This window comes from Anastrepha ludens, chromosome 5 (assembly GCF_028408465.1).
Source record: "Anastrepha ludens isolate Willacy chromosome 5, idAnaLude1.1, whole genome shotgun sequence".
NCBI classification, from domain to species: Eukaryota; Metazoa; Arthropoda; class Insecta; order Diptera; family Tephritidae; genus Anastrepha; species Anastrepha ludens.
This window is the reverse complement of record NC_071501.1, coordinates 127,752,218-127,774,356: the sequence shown is the minus strand read 5'-3', so window position 1 is coordinate 127,774,356 and position 22,139 is coordinate 127,752,218. Positions and strand designations below refer to the sequence as shown.

At 34.8% G+C, this 22,139-nt stretch overlaps 3 protein-coding genes across 9 annotated transcripts in view; 2 read left to right on the top strand and 1 right to left on the bottom strand.

The window, feature by feature from the left end:
• The window catches only part of LOC128865025 (unconventional myosin ID), a 42,394-nt gene extending 31,551 nt beyond the window's left edge, over positions 1-10,843 (bottom strand). For 2 of the 5 annotated variants that reach the window (XM_054104894.1, XM_054104890.1), the window contains exons 1-2: positions 10,613-10,784; positions 8,587-8,769 (exon numbers count right to left, since the gene is read on the bottom strand). Coding sequence is in view for 4 of the 5 variants with exons in the window: in XM_054104890.1 (XP_053960865.1) it covers positions 8,587-8,678 (92 nt within the window). In the remaining variant the exon portion in view is untranslated. Of the gene's footprint in view, positions 1-8,586; positions 8,770-10,395; positions 10,416-10,463; positions 10,555-10,612 lie in introns of those variants that run through there. The other 3 variants (XM_054104893.1, XM_054104891.1, XM_054104889.1) reach the window with 3 other exon arrangements.
• Positions 10,844-13,576: 2,733 nt separating this feature from the next.
• LOC128863767 (cytochrome c oxidase subunit 7A1, mitochondrial) lies at positions 13,577-14,174 on the top strand. Its single transcript, XM_054103102.1, has 3 exons — positions 13,577-13,686; positions 13,821-13,896; positions 13,955-14,174. Exons 2-3 carry the CDS (start codon positions 13,852-13,854, stop codon positions 14,096-14,098), a joined length of 189 nt encoding a protein of 62 aa, XP_053959077.1. The 5' UTR covers positions 13,577-13,686; positions 13,821-13,851; the 3' UTR covers positions 14,099-14,174.
• Positions 14,175-16,051: 1,877 nt separating this feature from the next.
• On the top strand, positions 16,052-21,365 carry LOC128863491 (coiled-coil domain-containing protein 28B). Of its 3 annotated transcripts, XM_054102682.1 has the most exons (5): positions 16,052-16,133; positions 16,186-16,395; positions 16,447-16,657; positions 20,654-21,010; positions 21,064-21,365. In XM_054102682.1, the coding sequence occupies exons 2-5, from the start codon at positions 16,249-16,251 to the stop codon at positions 21,282-21,284; spliced, it is 936 nt and encodes a 311-aa protein (XP_053958657.1). In that variant the 5' UTR covers positions 16,052-16,133; positions 16,186-16,248; the 3' UTR covers positions 21,285-21,365. The 3 variants fall into 3 exon arrangements, with proteins under 3 accessions (XP_053958657.1, XP_053958656.1, XP_053958658.1); XM_054102681.1 differs by having other exon boundaries at positions 16,060-16,395; XM_054102683.1 differs by having other exon boundaries at positions 16,061-16,395; positions 20,933-21,010.
• Positions 21,366-22,139: the final 774 nt, after the last annotated feature.

Below are 22,139 nucleotides of genomic sequence, written 5' to 3'. Positions count from 1 at the left end.
ATTAGAAACAACTTTTTCTATCATTTTCGTGTTTCATGGACGGAGATGCCAACCTACGCACTTCCGAAAGGTAGTCACGGTTGCCGTATAGTGAATTAGTTAGTTAGTTCTTGTGTTCTTTATTTAAAAAATATAATTATATGCATACATACTATATATACAATGCTTATATCTATTAAAAATTGATACGTTCTCAGTCGGAATAATGTAAAATAAGTATATGATGGCATATTTTTCTTAATTAATTAAAAAATTCAAATTATTAGGGTTCAAAACTTGTATTATAAAAAGCAAAAATAAATAAAACTTCAGTACGCACAAAATATTATTATTAGTTTAGCCAACTATAAGTAAATATATTCAAAAGTCTACGACTCAGTTGAAGAGGGAATACCATAAATAGTTTTCAGCCTAAAGATAACAACTACATAGATATCTGTCTATTCTTAGAAATTAAATATAAACAACAAAATGCTTTGCGTTATTATGGCTTAATCACACATGGCCCTTAGCGCCTTGGTAAGTGAACTTACCTCGCTAAAATATAGTATTTACATTATCGAAAGGTAAAATGAACTTTGAAAAGTTTATTTTAAATTTTATGAGATTCTTCAAATTTATACCGGCGTGCATTTATTCACAAGGGTATTATAATTTTCTTTACTTAACGGTTGGACATAGCAGCATAAAGGAATTTAGAGAAATATAGACCCATTTATATCAAAATGCTCAGAATGATGCGGGACCCGATTTAGCCATATATGTCCGTCCGTCCGTTTGTCCGTGTGCACGACAACTCAAGCAAAAATTAATATATTTCATGAAACTTGAAAAGAACAATAAATAAAATAAAATTGCTCATATTTGGCACAAATGATTGATCAACAAAATAAATGCGACGTAAGTAAAATTTTTAACCGTGCCCTTTTTTAAGTAAATGCATGTATCTCGATAACAACTTAACACTTTTAAAGTTCGCCCATGCTTGGTGCATGCATTGATCCTATCGAGACAGGTTCTTTTTAATATAGACCTACTTTAAAGACTAAATTTCCGTCCGTTCGTCTGATGTTACAAACTATAATCCATATTGTCTATAAGTTTGTTTGACAGCCAGCCAAATTTAATTATTTTAAAATGTGCGCAGGTATATAAAGTTCGGTCCGGACCGAATGCAGCAACTCTTTATTTTCGATATTAAAATTATCCAAAAGAGAAATGAACTTTGAGAAATTTATTTCAAATTCTGCGAGATATTTGTTTCTTTATGTAGTTGTTAACAATAGTTTTAAGTGACGACTTCATAGGTTTTCTCCACCTTATGTACCAAAGCATTTATGCATTGAAATAAGGGGTCTTTCAAAAATGGCGCATAGATGTCAGTAGTGGATAATCCGTTTTTTTAGTCCGTTTTTTATGTCAACTTTGGCATTTGTCAAGTAGACAGATGTGCAATTTTACAGGACAGAGAAATGCGTCAAAATTATTGAAACTTATTATGAAAATAGTCGATCTTCAATATCAACATATCGCAAAATTTGTGTTTTTTGGTGGAAATAATGGTCCGAATGAGTCGACAATTCAAAAGTTGGTGGGAAATTTGAAAGGGTAGAAAAAGGACTGGCAGACAAAAAACTGGACGTTCTGCTGAGAATATTGCCGCAGTAGCGCAAAGTGGGCACAAAAATTATGCACAATTAAATGACAGAATTTTTTACCGTCGCTGTAGCCGAATGGGTTGGTGCGTGACTACCATTCGGAATTCACAGAGAGAATCTCGAATCTCGGTGAAATACCAAAATTAAGAAAAACATTTTTCTAATAGCGGTCGCCCCTCGGCAGGCAATGGCAAACCTCCGAGTGTATTGCTGCTATGAAAAAGTTCCTCATAAAAATATCTGCCGTTCGGAGTCGGCTTGAAACTGTACGTCCCTCCATTTGTGGAACAACATCAAGACGCACACCACAAATAGGAGGAGGAGCTCGGCCAAACACCCAAAAAGAGTGTACGCGCCATATATACATATATATAGTTGTTAAGAGTCGGACTTTGAATAAAAATAGAGAAACCTGAGAGAATCTAAATGTTTACTTATTTCATTTTTAAACAACAGTCAGGTGCGCCTTTCGAAATACCCATTACTTAAAAACTCACTAGTGTTTAATATACTCGCACACGTTGCAGAGGTAAAATGCATCTCCTACAAAAAACAAAAACCCAGATTTTTACAAAACGTTTGTTTATTGCATTTTGTATACAGACAAAACGCCTCTACACATAAATATTTTCATGTCCACGTTAACCGAACCACATAGCCAAAAATTCAATAGATAATTTCTCAAAAAAATCAAATAATTATTAAGCACACTTCCCTTGTGGTAAAAACCAACACAACTTTTTCTGAAAAAAAGATGACTCAAATGTTTGATAAGCAATAACTTCCTAAACAATTTACGTTTGGCACAATTCAAATACAACAAAATTACCAAGTAGCAACAAAAGAGAGGAAATTTTTAGTCTTTTAGATACAGGCACTTCTATGTGTGGGTCTTGATGCTGTACCAAATATGGGGCCTAAAGTTGTATGCCGTCTCCGAACGGCAGATGCTTATTTATGAGAAGCTTGATGGCAAAAGTACATTCGGACGTTTTCGGCTACGGCGGCTACCAGGCGATCCGATCCACTAAGAAGACAATTAAAGGTGTCCTAGAACGAAGAAAACTCGATAAAAGTTTTAAAAACATCCACAACACCGCACATTTGATAATTAAAGAAGATGCTTTGTTACAGAAATCTCATACCTTCAAAATGATCGTGTGTAAGCAGCTAATGACTTACACTCCAGAGCCAAGAAAAGTGTAGAATGGTTTAAAAATATGTATGAGGTCTGTTAAAAAAATAAGGTGAATTTTCAAATTTTGGGGCTACGTACATTCGACCATTCGACTTTCGATTATTTTTTTTTATGTTGGTACACTCGTCTCGAAATGTTTCATATCAGCGGAAAAGGTGCATTGCCAAACACTATTTGGCTAATTTTTCGTCCGGCACTGAAACATATTGATTTTTATCTATACTATAAAGGTGAATGTCTGTACGTTGTCCGCGCATCACTACGAAACGACAACACCAAATTACGTAAAAATTTTTATACATTCATATTTTTACCCAATGAAGGTTATAGGCATGTTTTTATGATGGAACTCCCTTCCCACAGCCCCCAGGCCACGCCACCACTCTCATTCGTCACTAATAATCGAATATTTGCTTAAATTTAATCTAAAAAATCTTAGGTTTTCCTATTTCCCACTATTTATAGCACACTCTAGACTTCATAATCCGCATAAGCTGTTCAACTATGACCCAAATGCAAAGTTCAAAAACGGTTTGAGATAGAAAATTAATAAAAATCATTTTGCTTGATATTTTTGTGATTGGTTGTTTTGATTTTATTCAACGAGGCATAGCAACGGATGCCGGGTATTGTTATATTATTGTTATTAATAAAAAATTATTTTCTATGAAATTATTGTTGGTAATTCTTTTATATCCATATCCTAAATCCCTCAAAACTACTCCTACGCGAGCGGGGCCGCGGGTTAAAGCTAGTTATAGACTAAGAGCTGGCGGCCGCGGAGGTACTACGATAACACCTCCGGCTAGAATTTTGAGAAGTGGTTGGGAGAACCATGAAGCAGTGCCATTTGCAAGGATTTTGCTCAAAACCCCTGCAAAAAAGACGTCAGACAACTTAAAGTTGCAAAAAAAAGTTGCTAAAAAAATGTTCGTACCTCCGGCTGAAAATTTGTAGGCTTACTGTTTGAAGGTCACAAATGCTGTATATAAATCGTCAGACGTCTAGATCGCTGCAAAAAAGACGACCCCAAATTTGTAAATTTTTTTCGAAATTTTTTTTTTTTTTACCTCCGTCTGACGTTCTCACATATTATAGTGGGCACTATTTTAAGTGTATATTTAAATCGTCAGACGTCTAGATCGCTGCAAAAGTAGTGTCAGACGACCCCAAATTTGTAAATTTTTTTCGAAAAATTTTTTTTTTACCTCCGTCTGACGTTCTCACATATTATAGTGGGCACTATTTTAAGTGTATATTTAAATCGTCAGACGTCTAGATCGCTGCAAAAGTAGTGTCAGACGACCCCAAATTTGTAAATTTTTTTCGAAATTTTTTTTTTTTTACCTCCGTCTGACGTTCTCACATATTATAGTTAGCACTATTTTAAGTGTATATTTAAATCGTCAGACGTCTAGATCGCTGCAAAAGTAGTGTCAGACGACCCCAAATTTGTAAATTTTTTTCGAAATTTTTTTTTTTTTACCTCCGTCTGACGTTCTCACATATTATAGTGGGCACTATTTTAAGTGTATATTTAAATCGTCAGACGTCTAGATCGCTGCAAAAGTAGTGTCAGACGACCCCAAATTTGTAAATTTTGTTCGAAAATTTTTTTTTTTTTTTACCTCCGTCTGACGTTCTCACATATTATAGTGGGCACTATTTTAAGTGTATATTTAAATCGTCAGACGGAAATACCGCTGCTAAGTCACAATTTTATGCCACCTACATACACCTGATAGATCATTACCTAGACTTGACTCGAAGCATAAGGACTGCAGACTACGAATTATTTAAATATTCTCTACCAAATATCGCAAATCTCTTCTTCACTTTTAATCAGCAAAATTATTCACGCTGGCTGGTTAAATATCATGACAATTTGTTGAAGGTCAACGAAACTCACCCAGGACTGGAGGCATCACTTCGAGAAGGAAGTTTTGGTGTCAAACGCACCAACAAACCATTTTCACGGCAACCAATCGATCTAACACTGGAGCAAACGATCAACGCAGATGCTGCGAGACGTTTGACCGGTGTTTCTCACTTCACCAATTCAATCACGGCTCGCCAGCGCTGGTCAAAGAGTCATGGAATTCGTTCAACTCTCATTTCACACGTATATCAACAGGCCGGATTACGAGCTGCTCAGGATATATCAGGAGAATTAGAAACTAGCAAAATGAAAATAAATCAATCACAACTCCGAGCTTTCATGGAAACAATAGAAAATAAAATGAACCCATTTGATGCAAACATTGACAGAAAACAACTCTATAACATACACACAGGAAAAGCAGCCTCGTCAGACATAACGGAATTTTTAATCGATGTTGAACGTCAAGGTGAATCATTACGTAAAGCTTTCATAACGAAATGTTGTTCAGATTCCACGCAATTCGAGAAGCCGATCAAAAAAAATGTATTACACAATTTTGCATCAGGTGGAAAAAAAAAGAAATTCGCTTTGGGTGTTAAAGTTCAGGAAGTGAGAATGCAGCGCGATTTGTTTGGACGTCTTTTGGCCATTTCCATGGAGAAAAAAATTGATTTGGCAAAAATTTTAACCTATCCTTTGACACCAATACCTATGTCGTTGTGTCATATTGATGGCATTATATGTAAAACAGACAAATCGACGCTGATGAAAACGTTGATGAAGGAAATAGATGATAATTCCGAACCACCACACATGGATGTCGTCATTTTCGATGGATTTTTTATGCTGCACTTAATGAAAGACCTCCCCGCTAGTTATGGAAAAATCGCGCTAAAAGTATTACGAACATTGACAAGCAATGATGCCCAAAGAGTGGACGTCGTATTTGATAGATATTTTCATCCGTCAATCAAGGACTGCGAACGTGATTTACGTGGAGGTAGTTCCTCTGGTTATGAAATTGCAGGGCCACAGCAAGTAAGGTCACCAGATTTTTCCAAAGATCTGAGGTGTAGTAATTTTAAAGAAGCATTGGTCGAATTTCTAATTAATTATTGGACGGACGATTCGTTTATCCCTTTAATCAGAAACAAAACTTTGAATATAAACTTCGATCAATGCTATTCTTTCGAAGTTGTTAATAACAAAGTTGTACGATCCATCAACACGGATTTGTCTTGTCCTTTGCATGAAGAGGCAGATACTAAAATCACTTATCACGTATCAAAAATTCAAATGACGTGTAATATTGAAATTCGTAGCGCTGATACGGATGTATTGATTATATTATTAGGTAATATGTATAAATTGGATAAATCACTGAAAATATGGAAGCATGTCGGCGTTGGTGCCTCTCAACATTACATCAATGTTACTCAGTTACATGCCAACTTAGGAGAACAACTTTGTAAAGCTCTACCTGGATTACATGCGTTCACTGGGTGTGATTATAATCCCGCCTTTTATGGCAAAGGCAAGATCAGACCGTGGAAGATTTTAAAGAAGTATCCGAATATCCAGAAAGCCTTCGCAGATCTGGGAGAGAATAATGTTGATCCTGCAACATACCAAATAATAGAGGAGTTCGTCTGCACCATATACAATATAAAAGGAGTGCAGAAAGTGAATGAGGCTCGTCTGGTAATGTTCGAAGCCAACTACAAACACCATGACCAATCCGAGTTATTCAAGAAAAAAATTAGCACCACTGGCGCGTCGAATTTTCCACTGTGTGCCGATGAATTAAATCAACACTTGCTACGGACAAGTTACATTGCGCAATTATGGTTAAATGCGGACCAAAATAATCCATCAACTAAACTTCTCGAGGAACATGGATGGTTTATTAACGAGGATGGAAAATATGATTTTACATGGTTTAAAGGTGATCAGTTGCCGTCAGCAATTGATGATATTATTCTCGATGACACACAGCAACAGCCAACAAATTTAGGTATGTTAATATTATTAGTCATTATCATCGATATCACATGAATTCTAATGATAATCTAATTATTTAATTTTTTCGATCATGTTGCAGAGGCAGAAAGACAATACGCATCCGATGAGGATGAAGAACAGGATATAATCATCGAAGACGACGAGTTCGATGATGAATGCAACGACTCCGATACCAGCAACATTCACAGTGATAATGACGAGAACTGAAAAAAAATTACTATTTAAAAATTCTTTTTAAATATAATTAAAATGAAATTACATTTTTCAAAATAAAATTGAAATGAAATTATCTTTTTTTACAAACAAAATAGAAATAAAATTACTTTTGTTAAAATAAAACTACTACTCTTCAAAATAAGATTGAAATGAAATTATTTTTTTTTACAAATAAAATAGAAAAAAAATTACTTTTCTTCAAATAAGATTGGGATGAAACTATTTTTTTTTGTGTCATGTACTTAGTCATAATATTTTTTTTTTCTTAAACAAACTTACTAATATAAGCGCACAAACTATTCAATAATAATTCTCTACAATACACCGAAATCAACATTTTTATTTTATTCAGACGAAGAATCTTTTACTTTTTATATGTACGACACATGCCTAAAATTTTCCCTTCAATTGATATTCTTTTATTGCGTATAGTAACTCAACAAAGTATTTCAATAAGTTAAATAAATGATGAAACTGTATTCAGCAATCTGGACTGGAAGTTCGCGATATCGCAGAGATATTTTGCAAGGTATTTTCGTCTGACAATTTAAATGTGTACTTGAAATGCTTTTTGCAATAGTATGTAAAAATGTCAGACGGAGGTAACAAAAATAAATTCCGAAAAAAAAAAAAAAATTCAGGCAGACCGGAACTTCACGGATATTGTAGGATGACTTAGCAGCGGTATTTCCGTCTGACGATTTAAATATACACTTAAAATAGTGCCCACTAAAATATGTGAGAACGTCAGACGGAGGTAAAAAAAAAAATTTTCGAAAAAAATTTACAAATTTGGGGTCGTCTGACACTACTTTTGCAGCGATCTAGACGTCTGACGATTTAAATATACACTTAAAATAGTGCTAACTATAATATGTGAGAACGTCAGACGGAGGTAAAAAAAAAAAAAATTTTTCGAAAAAAATTTACAAATTTGGGGTCGTCTGACACTACTTTTGCAGCGATCTAGACGTCTGACGATTTAAATATACACTTAAAATAGTGCCCACTATAATATGTGAGAACGTCAGACGGAGGTAAAAAAAAAAAAAATTTCGAAAAAAATTTACAAATTTGGGGTCGTCTGACACTACTTTTGCAGCGATCTAGACGTCTGACGATTTATATACAGCATTTGTGACCTTCAAACAGTAAGCCTACAAATTTTCAGCCGGAGGTACGAACATTTTTTTAGCAACTTTTTTTTGCAACTTTAAGTTGTCTGACGTCTTTTTTGCAGGGGTTTTGAGCAAAATCCTTGCAAATGGCACTGCTTCATGGTTCTCCCAACCACTTCTCAAAATTCTAGCCGGAGGTGTTATCGTAGTACCTCCGCGGCCGCCAGCTCTCCGTCTATTAGCAATATATTTAAGTTATTGCCAATATTCACCGAGTTTTTGTAGAAAACATGGTTAACATATATTACCTCGTTAAAAGTGGTATTTGGTAGTAACTTTTGTACGGAGAAAACAATCAATTCGCTTTCAGATTATTAATAGTGAGGTCAATACGCCTCCCTCGACTTTTTTTATAAATTTCTCCATGTGCCGCATAAATTGGATAATTGCCATATAATTTAAATCATATTGCTGCGAGAGTGTGTCACTTACCTTTTTTGCAAGTTAACCATAAATTTTTCCATTGTTATTTGGTCTAGGAGCACGAAGTCCCTGACACCGACATCTCGTTGTTGCATTGCCATTTTAAAAATATTCCTTTTCTCAGTTGTGTAAGGTAAAAAGCACAGTGCGGTTTCAAACCCTCTTACAGTATTTTTAGAGTTGTAAAAATTGCTGCATTAAAAGTTATATATTGTATTTGTGCATAAAATTGACTTAAAGCAAATGTTAACATCCGACGAATTATAGCAATGTCGGTGCAGTATCCATACAAATATTAGAAGTAATGGCGAAAAAAATTGGGGCATTCAATCCGAGCTCGTTGGTACGTTACTTGACAGTATTACGTATAAAATCTTTTCGGGCACTTCACTATCAGTAGTTGGCAAAATAACAATCAGCTGTTTGACAATTGGCATCTGACCGCGACGCACGAAGTTTGATTTTAAAATATCAAAATGTGAAGAAAGAAGTAACTACTAGTCAAAAATATCATAATTCAATGAAAATTTCGGGGAAACTTTTCGATATGGCCGATAGCTAAAGAGACCGTGAACGAAGGAGAAGGGGGCGTGGCCTGAATGGACGTTTCCAAAAATCTATTCTTTTTTTTCAAAACTGGAACTCTTTGGCACTTGGATTTTATTTTATTAAAAGAATTTAAAATCGTTCAAACATTGGAACGGCCGGTATGGTTAACCTAATGAGCAATAAATGGGGTACTTTATGACATAATCAGCGAAATAAAAATGACCACATTACTTTATATCCTGCAATTAATAATATGAGTTTTCAATGTAATATTTTGAGTTGGCTTCCATTACTACTATGAGAGTTTTAATTGTACTCTCTAAGTACGTGGGCCTACATATATTATATTAAAAATTATGATACATTCTTATTCCTTCGAGTTCCATAGAGTTCTATAGGGACCCTAAGAGATTAAGACTTTCATAGTTAGAATGGTGGGTCTTTGCTCCTTCTAATGGGGGTGGTGGGTGGTGATACGTCCTCTCCCCTCCGCCCAACATTCAAACACATTGCGGTAGTAATGGAGAGATTAGTCAACTTTTTAGACAAAAGTGTGATCCCTTAGCAACGTGCTTATGTGAAAAACGTTGATTTCGGCCCGCCCACTGCAACGTTATATGCGAAACAAATTCGGCCATAAAGGGAAGCTAACCCATATTTTCTTCCAGTGGAATAGCATTACTCTACAGATATAGGTTAAAAAGCACAGAAATAAGTCACAGCAAACCATATTTGCCGAACTGCCAACTCATAACACCGCCAATGTGACGAAATTGGAGTGAGGGCTCCTATATATACGTAAAAATGTCATGTAACGAATCAACCAGCTTAATGTGAATTCCCCTAATATGTCCTGTACTCTCAGTGAACTTCTAATAAATATAATTACGAATAATGAAATACACAAAACTATCGATGTTGGCGCATTTTCTAATCACAAAATGGAAACTAAAGCAGCTTTGATGATTGTTGACTGTAAATCTCGTCATTGTGACTAATTTGTCTGAACAGGTGCATATGAGACTGGAGCAACAATTTACAAATTACTTAAAAACTACATAAAAGCACTATACTGCGGTCGCTTTGGACCAAATACGAGAAAACTTTCTGGCTCTTAAGAGAGCATACTAGGTATTTCCAATAGTTGGCTGGATACTGTATGTTTATATAGACATTTGCAGTCATTTAATAACGCAAAGGCAAATGGAAGTGTATTTTGCTAAATTTGTAAATAAATTTCAGTCCACAAATATTGCGACGGACACACACATATACATATGAACATTATGACAAAGTTTTATTGAAGTTTATAAATGTATATTAATTCTGTATTTTACATTCGCAGAAATACGTTTTCCACAATCCAATTACAGAAATACAAAACACAATTATACTATATATTGCTTAAAAATGACACAATCGAAAACATTGCATCGAAGAAACACACGAAGAAAACCACTCCGAACAGAAATACTCTGAAACCGACCAATGTAAATAATTTCTTGTATGTTTTATTTTGATTTAGTTTCACTCTAATAATCGAGGAAAAACTTAAATAGTTTCACAAAATCGGAAAACCAGTACAAAAGCGGAAAACAAAAATTAAGTCAACTGTTTTAGCACTTATTCATACTTCTTCAATGGGTTTTGTCGCGCAAGTAACTGCTCTCTTAATAAATCGAGCCGGCGCTAAAACAACGACGTTCTTTTATCAAATTTAAGCAGCTACGCTAAGCGAATTCATATAAGGTGGTTTCGGGAGAGCAATAACAACATTAATACTTATTTTGTTTTTGGAAGTTGGTAGCATGAATACTAAATTTATATAAGAATGTAAACAAACAAACAAGTCAACAGCAGAGAAGTAGGACTCTTTGACATCTAAACTACCAAATCGCTAATAAAAAACAACTCAGCTGCTATATTCAAGACACCTTGGGTGGATTCGCCTTGACAGCCAAACTTTCAACTTTCAGAGGTGCATTTAAATTTTATATTGGGTGTTTCTTAACGCATGAGAAGTAGTGCTATCTATAACTATGGAACATAGAGCACTGTCGGCATCATTTATCATTATTTGTATCGAAATTTATTTTTCTTTATTAACGATTCTTATTTATTTTTTAGAAGCGTTGTGCAATTGCACCTCGTATATATAAAAAGATACGAATAGGCTATTTTCATTTGATAATTTAAGTAGTTTTAAGAAGCGTTTTGCAATAAAATCGCTATTCACTCTCCATTAGGTCTGTTAACATTTCGCGTTTTAAGCGTCTTTGAGAAGAATTCAACTGAAGTAGGCTGGAAGCTGCATCGTTGATATGGTTTTTTGTTCCTTGTTTGTGAGCTATTACAATTGCTTCGTTACTTCACGATGAAGGTCGTTATTCCTGATATATTATGGTCGCAGGATTTTGCTTTGCTAATGTTGGATAGGTGATATACTTTCAGCTAGCCCATCCCCAAAATTGTATACCGTTAGTCCAAACCGGTCTGAATGGTCCACTGGACCGGTGGTTTACAAACAAACAAGCAATTTGTTGCGGATTGATAAGCTTGAGCGCCTGCCAGTGAGATATTTAATTTCAAGCTAAGCACTTCTCGTTATTTCTTTAAATTAACTTTCCAGCGCAATTTGACATCAAGAATAGAATACAAGGTTGCGTCATCCGAACCCGCTCTGTCGTCAGGTTTCATGAATAAATAAACAAGAGGGAGGAGAATTACCTGTTTGTGAAGAGAAAGAGGAGGCGAAAGCAATACAAATTAGCAAACACAAGAAATTATATACACACCAACACTTTCTTGCCACGGCGTCATCTGCATAAAAATGAAAAAACTAGTTTGAAGGCTTTATATAATATTAATTTGAGCTGTCTCAATTTTATTCGCGGCCTTCGGTTTCGTTAGTTTGCTTAGTTTAAATTTTACAAATGACAATATTACGAAATTATTTACTGAATTGTCACAAACATGCAATTTCTTCTAACAAGTTCCTAACAGTATTTTTTAGAGAGAGCCGTAAGCCCTGGCAGCTAGTGCTCCTTTTTTATTGTAAAATAATAATTTATTGTTATTTTCCTTATATTAAATAAATAAATAATAATTTTTTAGAGATGAATATGTGTTTTCGTGTTTTACACAAAAGTGCCTATCATTCAAATATGGCAAGAGTATCTCGCAGTATTGTGCTGGCAGCATGGACTCGAGCTTTGTAGGAGACTTCCAATTTTCTAAAGCTTAACTTACAAAGGTTGCGTGCTTAATGTCTGCCCAAAATGTGTATAATTAATTGATGTTCGACTAAAATATGAATAAGTTCGTTGTAAGCCATTGGTATGCTCTGGTTGGTTATTTTTTTATAACACGACCATACTTAATATCATAATGAGGTTTATCGGACGAAATCTAAAAACGGAGTGTTTCTTCTGGTTCCGTCATAGCCTACATAATATTTTTAACTCATGAGGCAGCAAATAGATTGATTTACTGAAATTTTTTATGTTTCCTGTAATAAATAGTAAATAATAAAAATATTTATTTGGAAAGGAGCTATATCTGAACTCCGGGAGCTCCTCTCAAAAAAGACGTTTTGCAGTGACCACTATATCTCTGAACTGGATCCTGTGAAATTAAAAAACTGAACAGATTTCGTTAAAGTAATGTTAAATCTAGTAATTCATCGAAGGAATAAGCAAAATAAATTTTTTTGACAAAATGGCGGTGAGAAAAAAATCTTCGATTAATTACTAAAAAATATATTTAAGAAGCTCGTGTTAAAATTTGAGACTAATCGGTTTAGCCGTTTTCGAGTATTGTTGATCACCGACTTTGAAACGCCTTTTCAAATTTGGGTATAACTTCGAAAATATTTATCGGAACGATATTAAATTTTACCTTCCAATTTCGCTCGTCCATCGACGCCTAAAAAGTTTCACTTCAAAAAGAGAAAAGTACGAACTGCGTTGAACAGCCGTCATTCAGTTGAAGCTAGAGGCAAACGACGATAGTGTGAATGGAACGGCTTCTCATTATTTTATTTTGTGCTGGCATCCGAATGTACACGGCAAAAGAAAAAAAAAAACAAATCAGCCGGTCTACTGCTATCACCTTTAAATATATTAATACTCGAATTGACGGTAATGCGCGCTTAGCGCCTGATAAACAGCCGTCATGTGTAGGTTTTTCATCCGAACATTCTCCTATATTGCCTCTAGATAGCGTTTGGCTTTTATAAGATTTTTCTTGGCAGAAAACCTCTATTAGAAACAAATTTTGTTCAATCTTATGATGTTTCATGCCTACAGTGGATTTTGAATCCGATTTTAGCATAAAGTAAAAACCTAAAAAATAAAATTAATAACGATATGTTACACATATCATCTGAATTAAGAAATCTGTAGCTAATGTGAACCGAATATTACGTGTAAGTTCATTTTGTAGTAAATGTTTGTCAAAATCTATTTATAAGCATTGGAATACGCGGTCTCGTGCTTGCAGTGCTTGCTTGTTGCATTTTGCGAACATTTTGCCAACTTTTAATTGATATTTACTTACTCGGTAGGCTTAAATGTACAATACATACGGAATTTAACACCAACGAATAAATAAATAAAAGAAAATATTCTTCACAATATATGCAATAATTTGAAAGAGTTAATTTTTTATATTTGTTTTTGTTTTATATATTTTAGGAATACTTACGCAATCTTTTACAATCCGGAAATGGCATTGCCTGATGGACTTGCAAGTAGCATGAAGAAATTTCAGGTATATTTTTTTAAAGTAAACAATTTGAAGGTAGAATTAATTCCTCAAATCTTTATAGGCTCATAATGATCTCCCAGTTTTTTTAAAAGGGGGGCCAGCAGATAAAATATTATTTGGCTTGACTGTGGGACTTTGCGGCTTGGGTATCGTAAGCATCTTAGAAATGGTTTATACTATGGGTTTTAAGAAGAAAGCAGCTTAAATAAAATTTAAAATAGTTAACATGGTATAAAACTGAAAAATAATAAAAATAATATATTTTTCTGGTTTAAAGAATATATTTTTCTGGTTTGAACAATCCAGCGGAAAAAGTAACAGTAGTAAGATATACCAATATATATGTATATATTTTAAACCAAAGGTGCAACAAGTCAACCCAATTGGAAAGATGTGCACACCTTATTCTCAATATAAAATTTTACATACAATATAAGATCATTTACTATTTTATTATCTAATCATAGAACTTTACATAATACTTTATTGCGTACTTCAAGATTCTACTGCATATTCTGCAGATTATGTCACTTGCTGCAATAGGTAATTGCAAGAATTCCAATTTACAATAGATGGATAGTTTGCACTACCAGTGAAATTGCAGAAACCAGTTCTGTTAACCAGTGTAACGATTTTTATAATTAGAGGAAAAAATACAGTAACAGTACACTGAATCCTAAGAAAATATCAGTAGCCAGTAAAATTTTACTGACGGCAAATGACATTTCACCTCTCGTTCTAGATGTTGCAACCAACGACAAAACTATGCAGGTTATAGCAAATGGCAAAATTTTTAGTGCGTTGTATAATTTATCTTTGCATTTTCATACAATTTCTCTGTTCGTATTGGATAAAGAATGAGGTGATGCATTGCATTTTCATTGCACTAATATACATTTTCAGTAAATAAAAATTTTATTAATAAATCTAATGTATTATGTAAGGGATTTATTGATTACTGTTATTTGTAATCATGGTTGAAAGAGATAAGAGGAATACTCATTATCAACAAATTTTTCATAATTACTACAAGTTTCTACTCGGAAAGCATTCATGAACTCGAAAAACTTGAAAGAGAAACCAAAATCGAGAGCGTAATAACGTGAAAGAGATGTAAGCAAGGCGAATTTATTATAGGTGACAGCAACCACATATAAGTAAAACCCTACATGTATTTGTTGTTGCGATTGGTCCAAGCATAACGTCAAAATCAGCAAGCAAATGTAAACATACGAATGTAAACATACCAATCCATACAAACAAAGCATATCATTTTGACGTAAGCCATACCTACGGTGAAAAATTCAGCTGGGTGAATGCTGTCACCTATAATAAATCCACCTTGGATGTAAGTAAAATTTCTGAAATTCACAGCAGTCAAAATCAAAGCATTTGTCCTCCACGAACGGAACCAAGGCGAAGTGAATGGAGAAGGTGGCGACTTTTCGAAACAGTTACTTTATTTTTCGCGATTGTGACAAGTGTGACGTCAGCTCCCTTCCCAATACAAAACAAACGAACAAAAGGAGGAGAAATTACATATTTGTGGAAATTCAGAGCAAGCACAAATGCAGTTTTTTGCATCTTTATGCGAAAGGCGCCGTGGCAAGAAAATGGTGTCTATAGGGCCGCCATGGGATCGAGCGCAACACGGCCCATGTGGGATTGCTACCGAGAGCTGAAAAAAGAAGAAAGATGTATTAAAGAAGAGAGAATGAAAAAACGAGAGGCCTAAATACGACGACCTACCAGAAAGTTCGGCGATTTACAGAAGGTTTCAACACCGGGCCGATTTCCTGAGTGGAAACACTTCTCAAAATTGCTTAATGGTGACAACTGCGCATGTCACAGATAATGTGACGATCCCGATATCCCAATCGTTGATGACGGGACTGCCTTTCCGCTACTCGACCATAAGAATGAAAAACAAATCAGCGGTATTAGTCTTCTAGATATCGTATATTAGGTTCTAGCGAGCCTATTGTGTGAAAGGCTGAAGCCCACCATCAACCAACTTATTGGACCTTATTAAGGTGGCTTTGGACCTAGAAAGTCCGAGGTTTTACACAGAACGAAGACTCTTACGAAGCAATAAATAACCAATATCGGTTAAAAATAGCCAAGATGGCAGCATGGAATGTAACATAGTTTTGGAGCCACTGAAGTGATAATGTCAAAGCAATGTTCTTAGGTCAAAGTTCCTAATTATATATTAAATAGTTCATGTTATTGCGAAAAGAGTATATTATTCATAATAGTTTGGAATAATAATCATTTTATACTTTTGTTAAGAAATTTAATGACTTTGCCGTTTGGCAAGAGACGTGGATTTGATTGCGTTTGGGAATCGAGAAAATGGAGACTAATGATGAGGTTGTAGAAAGACAAAAACTAGTGCCCAACGACATTGAAGGCGAGGAGGATCATAACCATACGGCTGTATCACAATCAGCTCCTATATCTGCACCTAACCCCGTGTCTCCAACAGTGCCAAAAATTAATGTAATATAAAAATTATGTGAAGAACAAACATAAGCTTGAAAATTTTTGTAGATAAAAAACATGTCCAGTGGTGACACAACGCGTAGTAGAAACTCAGCCAGTTGCTCTATAGAGAGAACTTCAGAAAAAGGTCAGCTAACTTCTGCTAAAGTAACTTACGTAAATGAGCGTCGTCCACGCCCGCATCTACATGGAAATACCATCACGGGTGGAGGTATTAATGATGATCTCGTTAAATCGCGACCGCGCAAGTTACTCAAAGGTGAGGTTTAATTTTATTTAGTTTACAAAATGTTCTTGATAATATATTTACAGCCACTGTTAAGTGCCGTATGCTGGTGTTTTGCATACATTATGAAGGATCTTTAGCATACCTCAATCTGTTTAGTATATTAGTGTGTGATTCTGATCAACTATAAACATTGCCAATTGTTTGCCTTATTAAATTTCACAACCGTTTCAGTTCCTTATTACATTCTGTGTGTTTTGCAATTTTGTTTTAAATTAAGTAAATTAAGTTTTGGGGGCGTCCATAAATTACGTGAGGTGTTTTTTTCAATTTTCTGTACCTCCCTCCCCCCCTGATGAGATGTCGTGAGATTTTATTCAACCCCCTCCCCATCCCCAAATCTCACGTGAGATTTTTCAAAATGTGGGTTTCTTATGTAAACGCGTTAGATTGTTATTGTAAAAAGAAAAAAAAATGCTTCGTGCTTTTATTTACGACTAGTTAAGACTAGTAATCAATATTGCTGAGAGTTATAAGTGTAATAAAAATTTAACAATACTCGTAGAAGACTTAAATCGTAACTACTGCGATAAAAAAAAAATATCTACTCTTATTCAGTCCATGGAGATCATGCGCGGTTTCAAGAGAGACTATTGGGACCAACATGTCCATATGATTTTCAGTAAAATCATCTGCTCCTTCAACTTCGTTCTGATCTATCCACTCTAAGCCGTTGACGCTTGCGCACAGTAACTCATTAGCTCGTCTTTCGACGATCGGTGAGGGTCGCACTTTGCGGTACATACGCGCTTGCTTAGCTGGGGCTATGTGAGCTGCTCGCCTGTGCTCTGCAGCTCTTGTGATAGACGCGAAGTAAATACCGCATGTACTGCAGCATATTTTCTCTAAATCATCACGTATACTTGGGAAATAGAGATCATAAGGCGTGCTGATAAAGGCATTCAGCGGTTGAATCGGTAGGCGTATTAGAAATGGAGCAAATGACTTTCCGTCATGTTCTTTAAAGTCCGGAATTATCAAACGTCAATCAACCTAAGTGATGGGGTATGGAGGTGGCAGAAAACGGTCGTGAAGAATCATATGGAGATCACTCCGGCGTGGGCTGCAGCAGGTCTGATCATCGCATTTCACAACCTAAAAAAAAAATTAAAAACAATTTCAACTTTGTTGACATTCGCGCTCGTTAAAAAACTAAAAAAAAAAAAAATAGGCACGCATAAAAATTTGATATGAATCAACTGCAATGTACCTGGAGTAAATATTGGCTCTCTCTAAACAAGGTTGCTGTCGCTGTCGCTGCCACTCAGCTCGTACGCTCTTGTTCATCGAGTCGCACGTTCGGCTGATAGTGGCGCGAAAACAAACTACGTAAATTCAGATTAAATTGAGCTATTTGGTATAAAACAAATATGGTGGTTTGACAGCAGTAATGTATAACGTCGAAGTATGAATGAAATTATTTTCTTTCGAACGAATTGGTGAATGATCTTAATCATACTACGATTACGCTTAAGATTAAATCTTAAGCATGTACAATCTGGTTAATGGACCAAAATAGTATAATTTTTTTTTGTTTCAATCAGAAAAAAAATTGCGTGATATTTGCCAAGACCGCCCCCTCTCTCCAACGTAAGATTAGATGAGATTTGACTCGACCTCCTCCCCCCTTAAATATCTCACGTAATTTATGGACGCCCCCTTTTGAGTGTTGAAATTTTCCACATAATTTTCGGTTACTGAAATTTAACGCAGATAGTTGAGTAAACTAAATGAGGCTTATCCCATACAAGTATAAAATATTCAAACATTAGGTTACTCTTATGTATATGACCTTAGACTAGCTCTCGGAATCAGATATGCTAATCAATCAATGAAAATATTGTATAATTGAATATTTTTTACGCCCAGAAGGTTTAGCGGTATAATGCTTTTTTGGATCAGCCCACAGCAGCCTTGTTTGGTAAAATCCTGAGTTAATGTGACATGTAAAATCTATTGTCTAGTTAGTGCTCAGTGCTACTACTTCTGTACAAAAAACAAATATATTTCGATTAAGGTAGTTCGGCATTGAAAATAGACAAAATTGATCAATCACGGCCATCTCCAATATAACGGTAATTTTCAAAACTTGATATTGGTGTTTACTGAAGGAAAATTAATCGAATTTTGGTCAAAGTAATAAACACAAAAAAGGAATACAATAGAAAAAAAGTTTTGGAAAATGGGCAGTGCAATTTTTTGGGTAAGCAAGTGTATTTCTATAACACTTGCTCCCAGGCTCATTCGAATTCCAATTTTTATTATTATTGAGACCGGATAAAATTCACGCCCACTAAATTGCAATCCGTCTGATGTTACAAGCTATAACCCTTATTGTATATGACTTTATTTGATTCCAAAAATTAACAGCAATCCCAAGATGAATTTTACTATAATGTGCGCGGGTATATACAATTTGGTCCATAACAATTCGGAACTAAACACTTCGCGTTAATTCGCGTTTTAAAGACTGATATTAGTAGTCTTGAATAGGAGTACGAAATCGGCCAAACACCTAAAAAGGGTTTAAGCGCTAATTATAGGTATATATGTACATATATTCGAGAGCTTTCCAAAAATATCAAAATTTCTTACAAATGTGGAACATTTCAATAATAATTCTATTGGTGCCTTAATTAATATCATTGCAAAAGCTAGATACACGGGAGGCTGAAACTTTGAGCTGTTGAATTAAAAAGGCATAAGGAGTGAAGAGGGTGCAAACGTCTATTGTTGCGTTTTTGTGATAAAATCGATACTTCGATGCTTCGATGATTCGTATATCTAACTATATTCATTTTTACACTGTTTTTGCATTGCTATTGAAATCTTGTCCCTTGTCTTTTTTACATGATTTTGTAAATTCGTAAAAACCAAGCTTGTAATTGTATTATTTTGAGTTAATGTCATGCCATGTTAATTTTCGTTTGTTATCTAATGATTTTCTTTTAATTGTTAAAAAGAATTCAATGAAAAGGTGACGAAGAGACCGCACAAAATTTGAGTGCATTTATAATTTTGTAGATAGTATTGAGTAGTACATATTTGATATTCAGTTTTATATATACAGGCACATACTCGAACAGCTTTGGGCACATAAATGCACACATTTTAAACAAATATTTGATTTTTTTGTCATGAACTTTGTTTATGTTTGTTTCTCCCATGAAGTTGCGTTTTTTCATGGCAGAAATATACTCGGATGTTTGCCCTTGCCTGCCGACGGGCGATCGCTATTAGAAAAAACTGTTTCTTCATTTTGGTATTTCGCGGAGATTTGAACCTAGATTCTCTTTGAATACCGAATGGTAGACACGCACCTACCCATTCGGCTTCTGCGGCCGCCGTATGGACCGATACTAGTTTTTGGATATACTCCAAAACAAAATGTATCCCTTTGTATATGAGTCTATACCGTTCAACTGGACATATTCGGAACTACACCACAAAGGCTGTAAAATAACGACTTCAAAGATTATTAATTATGGTGCTGGAGTTCCTTGCGCAGAGTCCCGACCTTAATCTCATGGAATGCTCAAAATAAAAATAGCAAGTAGCAATTTAAAAAAAATTTACAATTTGTGGGCCGAAATTCAGATGAAGATGTGAAGAAGTCATTAAAATCGATGGATATAGAAAAAAATATTAACAGAAAGTATTAAAGTATATAAAGTTATTGCTCATTAAATGAAAAATAGAGATTAAGTTGTTTTAATTTGTTTCTTAATATGGAAATATAGCACATTTAACCCACAACTGTGCAACTGAGTGTGTTTTAAGTAATAAATTAACTTTTTTTACAAATACCAAGTGTACTATTTACGTGTCCATGGCTGTATGTATACTCATATTTTTTTTATTTTAATTTGAAGTTTACTTTATTTACTTCATTTTTTATATAATATATTTATTTGTATTTTAAATTTGCCCGAAAATATAAATTATCACAATGATAATTGTGCTAAAAAGACGCTGATGAAATCTGCAGCAACGAACACAATATCAACAGCATCAGGGTAATCAGCAGCGAAGTGTACTGTAATAACAACGATTTTGTTATCAACAACAGAATTACTGACAAACAAAATATTGATAGCTCAGATAATAAAAGCAAATCGCGCCTGCTACATGGAAAAGCGGGTAGTATTGATCCTTCTAATTTGCTCAACACTAGCCATGGCGACAGTGGCTCGAACTTCGACAAATTTGATGAGCGTCTTATTAAACATCACTCATTTGTCTCAGAAGTACCGGACGTAAAGCACATGGAGCGAGCACTTTTAGGTCTTCTTGACGATTTCCATTCCGGCAAACTGAAGGCATTTGGTACGTAGGTTGCATACATTAAAACATGCTGAAACGAAATATATTTTGTATAGGGTCCGGATGCACTATGGAACAAATGACCAAAATACGTGAACAACAAGAGAGCTTGGCTAAATTACATTTTGAACTGGCCGCTGCTGAGGAAGACTCATTAGAGAATGTAAACGATTTTAATGCAGTAAAGGCGCAGGAAAATATGTTGCAATTGGTCCAACGCTTAGAACAGTTATCAATTTCAATTGAACAGTTGCAAACAAGTCATACAGGACTATGAAAGATAGTTTAGCCTACATCAGAACATCTAGGCGGTTCCGAAAAATTTTAAATATAATATATTTTTATTTACAAAACAAAAGCCAGCTTTATATGAAACGGATTTGGTTACCCTCCAACGCATAAAGCACAGTCACATAAAACGAAAAGTCGTAGAGTCGTACTCATATCTACGGTATCCGAATGGCGAATAAAATTCTCAATCAACAAAAAAGGCTGTTGGCAAGTTGTGATATTTTTCCCATAGAAAAAGCCTGGAATTGAATATTTCCCAATGCCAGCCTTCCTTTCTTTTATTAATTATTCTTTAGATATTCTAATTTCCATAAACCAATTATACAAGATAGCGCTTTGCGAGGAGAAAGAAAAAAATTGATTTTTGTCGCTAGGCTCGGCTCTTCGCAGTCAAATAAAGTAAAATGTAAGAAAAACGTCAGCTGAGTTCTGAAGCAGAATTGCAACGGGAAAACAATCAAAGTTCTGATCACAAAAGTGCACTCATAGTTTACAGACCAAGCAAATAGATTTGCCATTATTGTAAATATTACCGAACACTTCATTTTAATTCGTAAAGGAAGAGAAGGAGCTCGGTCAAACACCCAACTAAGAATGTACGCGTCAGGTATATCTGGATTAATACAGAGGTTACCTGCCTGAATAATGCCGCCTTAAGTAAAACCGTGTTAAATGATATAAGAAGAAAAAAGAGGGGGTTACGTTCCAAGGTTAAAATCTTAAAGTCTAGTTATAAACTAAAGCTGTTTTCTTTAACCGTAGATTAATATATATTTGCGGTTACATTGTTCATAAATATGTCTCTGATACACCTTATTTTTAAGGCCACCTAATTTAGGTA

Coding starts and splice junctions, on each gene's coding strand:
- LOC128863491 (XM_054102682.1), top strand. CDS start 16,249: ATGGAGACTAATGATGAGGTTGTAGAAAGACAAAAACTAGTGCCCAAC. Junction 16,658..20,653: donor ACCGCGCAAGTTACTCAAAG/GTGAGGTTTAAT, acceptor TGTGCTAAAAAG/ACGCTGATGAAATCTGCAGC. Junction 21,011..21,063: donor CGGCAAACTGAAGGCATTTG/GTACGTAGGTTG, acceptor TATTTTGTATAG/GGTCCGGATGCACTATGGAA.
- LOC128863767 (XM_054103102.1), top strand. CDS start 13,852: ATGGCATTGCCTGATGGACTTGCAAGTAGCATGAAGAAATTTCAG. Junction 13,897..13,954: donor GTAGCATGAAGAAATTTCAG/GTATATTTTTTT, acceptor AAATCTTTATAG/GCTCATAATGATCTCCCAGT.